Raw genomic sequence first — 10781 nt, 5'->3', positions numbered from 1 at the left:
AATAACTTCTTTATTTCCTAATGTATCTACTTCAAACTTCATATATATGTTTCTTATTATCACTCGACATTTTTGAGAAGGTTAAATACTCTAGCAAGACTATTTCCAGAATTATGTCCCCCTTGAACTTAGATTTTTTTCGAGAAACTGGTATTTTCACTCCAACTTCTTCATTCCTTATAGGATTTACTTTAAAATCCCACATCGTAATAATATGACAAGGTTGTATAAACATAATTTCCTTACTAAGCATGGAAACTTAACACATTATTGTGATATAAACAAACTTATTTTATTATGTTTTGTGGTCGATATTTTCAAATACAGACTTCATCCTCAAATTCATTATAAATGGCAATACACAGGAGTGTATGACAATTAAAGAACTTTTTGAGGGACCGGTAGGGGACTACTGTATTGCCCGCAATACTATCAAATGCTTGTTATAATTATTATCATTATTATAGAAATGGCAAAAGCCGTCCATATGGCAAATACGCCAAAAATAATAGGGACGGCATGTGCCGTCACTATGGCAGTGAAAGGGTTAAAAAGGCAAATTTTATTGGCCTATTTACTTTCCAAATGTCTCAGAGTCACTTATAGTGGTGAATAGGTGTGTTATACAGTTCAATATATAATAAGGAAAGAAGGAAGTTGTTTATTATTGTGACATGTGCATAGCCAATAACAAATAATGAGCATAATATGTCCTAATGTGTATGATTATAGTACACGGCGCAATGGGCCTATAAGTCACCAATTTACTGTGTCACAGATACCTATAACACACCACCACATTCATATACATTTATGCTTAAAGATATACAATGTGCATCTTTCAGTAATATATTTTTATTACAGAAATCTATTGAAATATATAAAATTCTTAATGAATATGTCTTGTTTAAATAAAAATGTATGGGAATCTGCATTCAAGTAAAGGGTCATGATAAACAAATAATGTAAACACAATAATGAAAATAGTCCAAAAAGAAATATTATATAGCAATAAGCAAGTGATATAAAAAAAGAATTTTTAACACAAGTAAATAAATAAGCTCAAAACTATATATGTAATTTATATAAATAAAAAAGAAAATATTACAAAGAAAATATTTACAATGAATTAAAAGAAAATTAAAAAGAAAGTTGGTATTTAAAACAATGCAAGAACATATTATAAAAAAAATATATCAACAATTTAAATACTTGAACAAAGCAAGTTATGATTTTAAAAGCTACTGCAATGATATTTTTGTCATTCTGTCAAGTAATATTACCGTAAATTTCTAACATCTAAACTAAAATCTATTCAAACTAAAATGAAAATTATATTTATCGTAACTAAACTATTCATGGCCCTCAAAACTTTCAACCTTTCTAAAATAGAAAATATGAGATCATCATAACCCTCTAGTTTCAGAAATGTATATTAGTGATTTAAGCCTCTGTTGATTCAACCGTGTAGTAAAATCACTGTTTGACTGACATTCATGTTTACAAATTAACTTTTTTCATAACTTTTGGAATCTTACTATGACCATCTCTTTGCCTGCAGAAAGTTTGTTTTGGGGTATATGCCTGTGAAGAAATTAACCCAGATCTTTGAGCCCTTGTTCTTCCAGGTTTTCTTGTAGAAACTTCTTTAAAGGGATTTGAACTCAATGGTACATTTTGGACCTTCTGACTGGGCTTTTGTGCTAAAATTTCCTCCACTTTCTTTTCCAGATCCGCAATTTTCTTGTTTTTTTCTTCTATCTGTTCCATACATGTCTTATCCTTAGCATCTAATGATGTTTCATAATTTTCTTTAATTTTGTCGAGTGTTTTATCATGTTCTTTTTTGTCTTTCTTTAGCTCTCTTATTTTGTTGGTTTTTTTATACACATCATCAATATACTTCTTATTCTCTTTTTCTAATTGTTCACAGGTCTCTTCTAGTTGTTTAACCTCTTTGTGAAGATTTTCTTTCTCTTCTAGCAATCTTTTCATTGTTTGATTCAGTGGTTGTTTTGAAGTTCCTTTGGGAAGTATTTCATAGCACATATTAAGCATTTTTGAATCATCAGAATTTCTCAACTTTTCTGCCAATTTGTCAATTTCACAGTTTATATGTTCCCATGTAACTTCTTTGCTTTCTATATTTTCTGTATTATGGGATGTTATGCCAATAACTTTTGTATACAATTGCTTCATGGCCTCCATTTGAACCTGTTTATTCCATGGTAGAGCATCATCATTATCCAAGGATTCAATGTTTATAGATTCTGCAGAATGACTTTGTTGTTTTGATAAGGCATCTTCATTAATGGCCTTGTCATCTGCATTAGCAAATAGTCCTTCCTTCATTTCTTCAGTTTGAGTTGTACTATGTGTTTGCTTTGCCATGATTTCTCTTTTAGATTCAATTATTTGAATAGGGCTTGAACATCTATCATTAAACTTTTTGTTTGTAACCTTGTCAGTTCCATTGAAAGCAGCATTGGTTAGGTTAGTGTTAGTCATGTCTGGTGGCTCACTCACTTTCTCTTGACTGTTTGAAGGGAATAGTTTGATTTGGTTTCCAGTTGAGACTGAAACATAATTGGTGACTAACTTTTTATTTGTTTTAAAAGCTGAAAAGCTGATTTAAAATGATACTAATTTTTTTTGTGCAAATTCTTTTTTTGGTACTTAACTAAAAACTGAATTGATAAATAAATTGATTGTTTCTTAAAATTTATTAAACTGACTAAATCACTTAAAGATTAATAATGACTAGTCCATCTTACTGTCACATTTACCTTTTTGAATACTTTGGAATTTGGCGTCTTTTTCTAGCTCAACTGCAAGCCAATAATAATCCTTTCTGATAAGTGTTACAAACTTTTCAAAAGCATCCGGTCCTCTTTTTGGTAGAAGGTCCAACAGTTTGGTTACTTGGTCACGAGTTGTAGATTGTGCCTATAATAGAATGTAGAACAGATGATATTTTACATCATTTTTCCCACATTTTTCGGAGTATTTGTGAACTATCAACTTCTTGTGATTTTTTTACTGTTTGGCATAGAAATGTCAGCCTGCGGCCCTCAGGCCATTATGCACATCTTCAGGCCATTATCACGTAATGGCGAGCAGCAACGAAGTACTAACAACTAAATAATGGATCTGAGTTTTACATTGTAAATGGCTTCATTTGTTAAATACATTAGGTGGCAAAACTTTCCAGTAAGAATTGATAAAATAACTGTTGCGCCCATTATTAATAGTTTATCATCTTAGAAATTTTGATGACCAGTCTTCATTCTTTTTAGGCATTTTTAAAAAAAAAGAAAAATTTGAAATCTGTTCATCTAAAATAGTTTGACATAGCTATGTTTGCTAGATCTTAAACATTGTTGCACTATATATTCAAATTATTTATTTCTTACAGAATACGAAAAAACTTAAATACCTTTATTTGTTCAATCTGATCCTCTTTAAAGATTTTTGCTTGTATCAATTCAGCATAAAACTTTGTTCCTAAATCAAGATCTTCACAAATGCGAGGACGCTGTCTTCGAAGAGCTGATCTGTGTCTTTCTTCCATATCTTATTAAACTGTATTTCTTCTTTAACTTTTCTGTTACCAGTTTTGTTCTGTACTGACAAAGATTTTTCCTCAAATTAAAGAATCAAATTCTTAAAGACTGATAATTGAAACTCTAAAAATAAAGATTATGTGATCCCTTGCTTTTTTTACTGATAAGATTGCCAAAGAACAAACAAATTTTTACCAATCGAAAAAAACACCCTTGGTAACTCTCAAGTGCTTCTTTGTTCATGATCATAAAACATGGTATATATATATATCATACTTTATTGCTTGCTGTATTCTTACCTAAGATGAACTATTCGGATCACCCTGTGTCTGGCATATTCCATACATTGTCAGTCATCAATAGTTTACATCAGACTATAGTCTTTGGTGATCTGCTACAGTCTTCAAATAGCTGTAATTGTTCCTGTATGCCATATGTGCCAAAGTTGATATTTAAAGAATGTCTCGTCCACAACTGCCGGTCTGATTTTGATGAAACCCAGTATGTTTTATAATGTATATAAAAGCTAAATTCAAACAAATGGCTGCTAGAGATAAAGTAGAAAAACTTTCATATGACATCTCAGATTTTGATGACACATATTAAAAATTATCTACAAAAATGAAATTGTTCCGGCCTGCTAAAGAAGTTGGATTTTGGAGCCAAAAAAAAAGAAAAACTTAACAATTGGAACACCACAATCATAATTATGGATTCACATGAGTCATATATGTTTTTCATTACAAATGGTAAATAAATTGTGTTCCAGAGTTTGGTTTGCAAGAGCTTGATAATTGATTAGAATTTATCAAGTGTTAAGTGTTCAACACTACATGTAAGTGAAAATATATATATGTATATAATCATGCTTGTAAAACAATTTTCAAACATTGAAAAATATGTAAAACATGTGGTAACCATGAGTTTAACATTTGTTTGTTGACACATGTTTTTCATATGGTCCTGTTTACATATGTTAATCTTACATATGAAAAACACATGTTTTTCAAAACATGTTTTTCAAAACACATGAAACAGATATGTTTTACATATGGAAAACTTAAGGGGTACCAAACATATAGCAAACATGTGGTGCATATTTACCTGTGATATAATTATATGATTTATGAATTGCTTGCATTGGAAACACAGATTTGCATTGTCAGGTGAGCTTCATTGCATTTTGACATAGTTATGCACATTTTTCATAAGTTAAAATTTTCATTATTTCAATGTTTTTGAATTAAGTAGACTTAGCTATGGTTTACAACTAAAAAGTTATGCCCCCCTGTTAACAAAGAAAATACATGTATGGTAATATATCTGAAACCTCCTATTCACTTGCAAATTAAAATAAACAATACAAATATATAATATAAATAGGTTACATGCATGCTCAGCAGAAAATGTTTGTTGAGGGTCCAGAAATACTGACAAAAAATTCTCTTCATGGCATTTTGACTTACTAGACGCCCCATTTTAATGTCACTTACTTTTAGATTTATTTTTAATGTCCTGTAGTAAACTGGGGCCCGTCTTATCAACGGTCGTACGACCGTTTTGATCATACAATTGTTGTACGTTGATCATACGATTTTGGCGGTGTCTTCTCAAACGTCGCAGATTTTCATAATCGTACGATTATCGTAAGAACATGCATTTTTTCTACGATCACTGAGAAGCAGTTGTAGATCAAACAAATGGCTGCCGTCCTTCCTGTAAATGCTACAAGCCCGTAGAAAAGTAAGCCTTTGAGGCATCATGTGCAACTATTGGATTGCCCTAGTGGTCATTTAGTTGTGGTCGACTATCAGCTTGGTTAATTTTCATTAAAGAAACCTATGATCTTAAGATATTGATTAAGTTTCAACAACTTAATTGCATATTATACTTTAATTAACAAATTTTGAAACTGCTTCTTTAATAATATTATTCATAAAATAAAAATGTTGCTTACAATATTTCCTATAATTCTCACCATGAGAGAAAATAATAAAAATAAAACTAAAATTCCTGTGTAGTAAAGTAGTAAAAAAAATGAAAATAAATATATGATATTTTTTGAGAGGGGGGTGGGGGGGTCTGTCAGAGGAGGAAAATGATGGAAACGTTTCGAGTGAGAACTGTCAGACGGAGGAACTGGTTAGGGTGAGAATAGTTTGTTATTCATCCATGACATGTGTGTTTCTTTTTCTTTCTGAAAGATGAGCAGTTTGTTCTGAAATGTGAAACAGTAAGTCCATGTAAAATAGAATTTAGAAAGTGGTAAATGATGATTTATCTTTATATTGCTTTAATTTAGCCCCAATAAACACATTTAGATATAATGTAAGACTGAACTTATGAATTTTCTTAAGTACTAAACAACAAATAAATGTGAAAAATCAAATATAACTACATGTACAAGTTGGCTTGTATTAATAATGTAAATTCTTTTATCAGAGAGTAATAAATAAGGTTGGCTGATATTTCATAGTAGGCAATATAAAAGCCAACAAGCAGTTGCATAAGCAAAGGGGAGTGCTTAACTTCTCAACTCGTGCATAGTAGGTTCGAATGACTGTTTAACTTTATTAGTCTGTTATGCATGGCATGTTATTGACATAAACAAAAACAAAAGAAAAGAAGCTATGAAGATGACAACACTGGCCAACAAACATTGGAGTGGGGCTAATGGGGGCTAAGCCCCTCCTAAACGCACTCCCAAAAATATTATATCAATGCAAGAGTTCAGGTTGTAGAAGTCATTCTACTTAGATGGAGCTAAAACAATCATTTTATCTCCCATTAACTTCTGAATGGGCCAAACTGAGATCACGTGACTTCGCGTGTCTGGAAATTCATACGAAGACTTTGTCTGGAAGTGAAAACAACCGTTCAATTTAGAGTATAAAAAATCAATAAAAATCTGCTTTATCGAAAGTGCGATTTCAAAGAAATTACTAAGTTATCAATTGGAGGGATTTAGGTATTCGTTTTACAAGGCTGTAGACGCACTTTGGTAAGAATTTTGAGTGATTCGTGTGAATTGTTTTTCGTAGTAAAATTCCTTGAAACAGGCGTGCTATCGATTTAGATATGTGATAAATTGTCTGAAGGACAGATTATACAGAATGATTTTCTGTTTAAACAGCAGCCCGATGGGCAGCAGCCCGATGGGCTAACATTGCGACTGAATGTCAAAATGTACAATATACTGAACAGTATAGTAGAAATACGATAATATTTATCTTGTTTTTGTTTACAATGGCGATGCCATCAAAAATCACAAAGAGTACTTAACTAGGTCATTCATTGTAAAGATTTCGCTGAATGCGTACATGCGAGTATATACTCAATTCTTAGCTTTACTTTTCTGTTAAGTTGTGTTTCTGGTGGGTCTGTTAGTTATTATAGTTATATTTTGGGTTTTTTTAGGTTAATTTGGCCGTCAATTGGATTGTTTATTTTCGGGGGAGGATGGCGGAACAGCCCGCAGAACAGCAGTTGTCTGCGCAGACAAGTGCGCGACAACAAAATGAAAGCAGGCCGGATCAGGAGAGAATGGATTCCTTTATTCGTCAGACAGTTCCGATGAGGATTCTGACCTTGATGATTTAATTCAGGGGACAGACGAACCTGGGATCAATGACATGGACGACGAAGTGCAAATATTTGATGAACTGGAACAGTTCTTCAATGAAGAAAAAGACGTCGGGCCAAAATTACAGGAAAAAGTGGCCCTCAAATTAAATGCGGCATTACGACCCAGTAAAGTTAATGATGAAAAAATGAAAGAACTGGACAAAATCTACAAAAGACCAGAAAACATCACTGCCCTACAGGTCCCCAAAATTGATCATTTATTATGGAATCAACTAAGATCATCAACAAAATCAGTTGATATTCAGCGACAAAGAGCGATTGCTCATTTGAATAGAGCAGCTACGCCCCTTGTCCTAGCCATGGACAAAGCATGTAATAAAGAAGGGACAGATGTACCAACATTAAAGCAAGCAATATTGGATTTGTTCAAAATTATTGCAAATAGCATCCACAAAATTAACTGTGAACGTAGGGAAAGTGTGAAGAAAGAACTTTCCAACAAATTCAAGTCTCTATGCTCAAATGAACACCTTCCATCAGATACAGGGCTCTTTGGGGATAATTTGGTGGAAGTTTCCAAAGCCTTACAAGGAGAGAAATCTATTCAAATGACAAATAACTCAACAAAGGATCATTTTTTAGGCCAGCAGAGGGTGGGGAACAACTTCACCAAGCAAAATTTCAACAAAACCTTCAAGTCAAGGAATCCTGTTTCCCGCCCAGAGAACAAACAAATTTACAAAGGGAAAGCCAATGTGTCTGGGCCGAACAAAGCCAAGAACCGTTATTAGATGTAAGTAGGCGTAATTTGACTTTGAATTTGATCAATAGTAAGGATAATTTTGTTGCTGGGAAGACAGCTACAAAAATTAACAAATGGCGTAAAATTACATCTGATAAATGGATTTTACAAACTTTATGTGGCTATAAGATTGAATTAGACACTAGACCAATACAAACTGTTGTACCAGTTCCATTAAAATTTTCAGATATCCAATTCGAAAAAATTGATGTTGAAATAAACCGTTTCGTAAAAAGTAAAATTATTGAGCCTGTGTTTTCAAATTGTTCGGATGAATATATTTCAAACATATTCGCTACACCTAAAAAAGATGGTAGCGTCCGCATAATCTTAAATCTCAAGAATTTTAATAGAAACATGAAATTTATTCATTTCAAGATGGAAACTTTAAAAACAGCTGTCAATTTAATGGTTAAAGATTGTTTCTTTGGTTCAGTGGATATATCAGATGCATACTATTCGATTCCCATCTGTAAAGAGGATAGGAAATATTTAAGATTTATGTACAAGGGTCAGAAATATCAATTTTGTGCCTTAGTTATGGGTCTGACCACAGCTCCAAGGGTATATACAAAAGCTATGAAACCTGTGTTCGCATATTTACGGTCAAAAGGACATATAAGTACTGCATATATTGACGATACATGTCTTCAAGGACAGACCTATACAACCTGTCTTAAAAATATACAAGATACAGTTTCATTGATGGATAGTTTAGGTCTCACAGTTAATGTCACCAAGTCGCAATTTGTTCCCTGTCAACAAATTGAATTTGTTGGATTTGTATTGTGTTCAAAAACAATGACAGTCCGGTTAACTGATAAGAAAAAATTGGCAATTATTGAATTGTGTGTTCATATCATTTCACAAAAAACTATAACAATAAAACAATTTGCCCAACTTATCGGAAAACTAGTGGCAGCTGAACCTGGGGTTCAATATTCCCCCCTTTTCTATAAACCTCTAGAAAAAATAAAGGTTAAAAATTTACGATGGAAATGTGGAAATTATAATGCTTACATGAAAGTTTCGTCTGATATTGTCTCGGGAGTTCAGTGGTGGATAGATAATTTACCAACCAGTGTTAAACAAATATCACATGGCAATCCTATGTTGGAAATACATACGGACGCAAGTATTTTAGGCTTTGGAGCCTGTATAAAATCCCAAAATTTAAAAACTAGTGGTGTATGGTCAGAAAATGAAAAAAGTTATCATATAAACATTTTAGAACTTAAAGCTTGTTATCTTGGTTTGTTGGCACTGTGTTCAGATAAGTCGCACACTCATATTCGTATATATACAGATAATACTACTTGCTGTGCTTATATAAATAATTTTGGAAGAAAAAGCAGAGTTTTGAATGATATTGCACGTGAAATATGGTTTTGGTGCATAAAAAGACATATACATTTAAGCGCTGCCCACATTCCTGGTGTAGACAATGTTGAGGCAGATACACTTTCAAGAAAGTTTAATGATGACATTGAATGGTCTCTTGATATTAAAATATTTCAAAAAATTTGTGAGGAATTTGGAATACCAGAAATTGATTTATTTGCCTCTAGGCTAAACCATAAAGTTGATAAGTATGTGTCGAGATTCCCGGACCATAAAGCTATTGCAATTGATGCGTTTTCTTTTTCATGGAAAAACAATTTCATGTATATATTTCCACCTTTCAGTCTCCTCCCAAAAGTGTTGCAGAAAACAATAGAAGATACTGCGGAAGCCATCTTAGTGGCACCTCTATGGACTACACAAGTGTGGTACCCACAATTGATGAACTTGTCAATAAAGTCAGTATTCTTTCTTCCGTCTCCTCAAAAAATTCTTCGGTTGCCACACAAACCGGACTACCGCCACCCACTGAAAAAGATGACACTAGGTGCTTTCCGTATATCAGGGAAACATTATTCCAACAAGGTTTCTCAAGAGAATCTTGCAATTTAATAATAAATGGATGGCGCAAATCAACAAGGAGTCAGTATACATCATACATTAAAAGGTGGCTAAAATTTTGTGATCACAAAGGATTGGTAGCTTCTACGCCGGATGTACATATTGTTGTCAGTTTTTTAACATCTTTGTTTTCTCTTGGTTTAAGTTATAGTGCTTTGGTTACTGCACGTGCAGCAGTTAATGCCTATACAAGTATGTGTGGACATGTTGACTTTAGTGAAAACAAAATTATTAAAAAATTTATGAAGGGTATCTTTAATAAGAGACCAAATATACCAAAACACCCTGAATTATGGGATGTAAACATTGTTTTCAATTATATTTGTCAGGTTGAAGATGATTCTCTTATGTTTTTATCTGGAAAATTATGCTTATTATTTCTATTATTAAGTGCACAGAGGTGCCAGACTTTACATTTGATTAATGTTAATGATTTAAAAGTCATGTGTAATCAAATTATTGTTTATCCAAATCATTTGTTAAAGCAGTCTAGACCAAATTATCATTTGGAACCAATCATACTTGAACACTATGCGAAGAATAAGAAATTATGTATTGTTAATACAATGAAGGAATATTTAGATAGAACTGATGTTCTGCGTTCCCGAGAAGAGAAAAAATTACTTATCAGCACTCAAGCTCCACACAGAGGTGTGGCTAAATCAACAGTCGCCCGATGGGTAAAATCAATGTTAATCAAGGCAGGAATAGATTCATCTTTCACAACACATAGCACTAGAGCTGTGGCAACCAGTTTAGCTAAACAAAAAGGTGTGTCTATGGACCGTATAGCAAAATCAGCTGGCTGGTCTAATACCAAAACATTTTTTCGGTATTATAAAAAACCCTTTCAAAATGACTTGACTGTT

At 32.7% G+C, this 10781-nt stretch overlaps 2 protein-coding genes across 2 annotated transcripts; one reads left to right on the top strand and one right to left on the bottom strand.

Moving 5' to 3' along the window:
* Window positions 1-1418: 1418 nt before the first annotated feature.
* Window positions 1419-3674, bottom strand: LOC132727815 (GRIP and coiled-coil domain-containing protein 2-like). Its single transcript, XM_060713405.1, has 3 exons — window positions 3437-3674; window positions 2787-2946; window positions 1419-2576 (listed from the first exon to the last, which is right to left on the bottom strand). Exons 1-3 carry the CDS (start codon window positions 3569-3571, stop codon window positions 1501-1503), a joined length of 1371 nt encoding a protein of 456 aa, XP_060569388.1. The 5' UTR covers window positions 3572-3674; the 3' UTR covers window positions 1419-1500.
* A 3450-nt stretch (window positions 3675-7124) lies between these two features.
* On the top strand, window positions 7125-10428 carry LOC132727805 (uncharacterized). Its single transcript, XM_060713394.1, has 2 exons — window positions 7125-7941; window positions 9636-10428. Exon 1 carries the CDS (start codon window positions 7196-7198, stop codon window positions 7937-7939), a length of 744 nt encoding a protein of 247 aa, XP_060569377.1. The 5' UTR covers window positions 7125-7195; the 3' UTR covers window positions 7940-7941; window positions 9636-10428.
* Window positions 10429-10781: the final 353 nt, after the last annotated feature.

The sequence above is a fragment of the Ruditapes philippinarum genome, unplaced genomic scaffold (assembly GCF_026571515.1).
Source record: "Ruditapes philippinarum isolate M1 unplaced genomic scaffold, ASM2657151v2 ctg432_1_1_1_1, whole genome shotgun sequence".
NCBI lineage: Eukaryota > Metazoa > Mollusca > Bivalvia > Venerida > Veneridae > Ruditapes > Ruditapes philippinarum.
The sequence above is the reverse complement of the archived record's forward strand: the minus strand, read 5'-3'. Positions and strand labels throughout refer to the sequence as shown.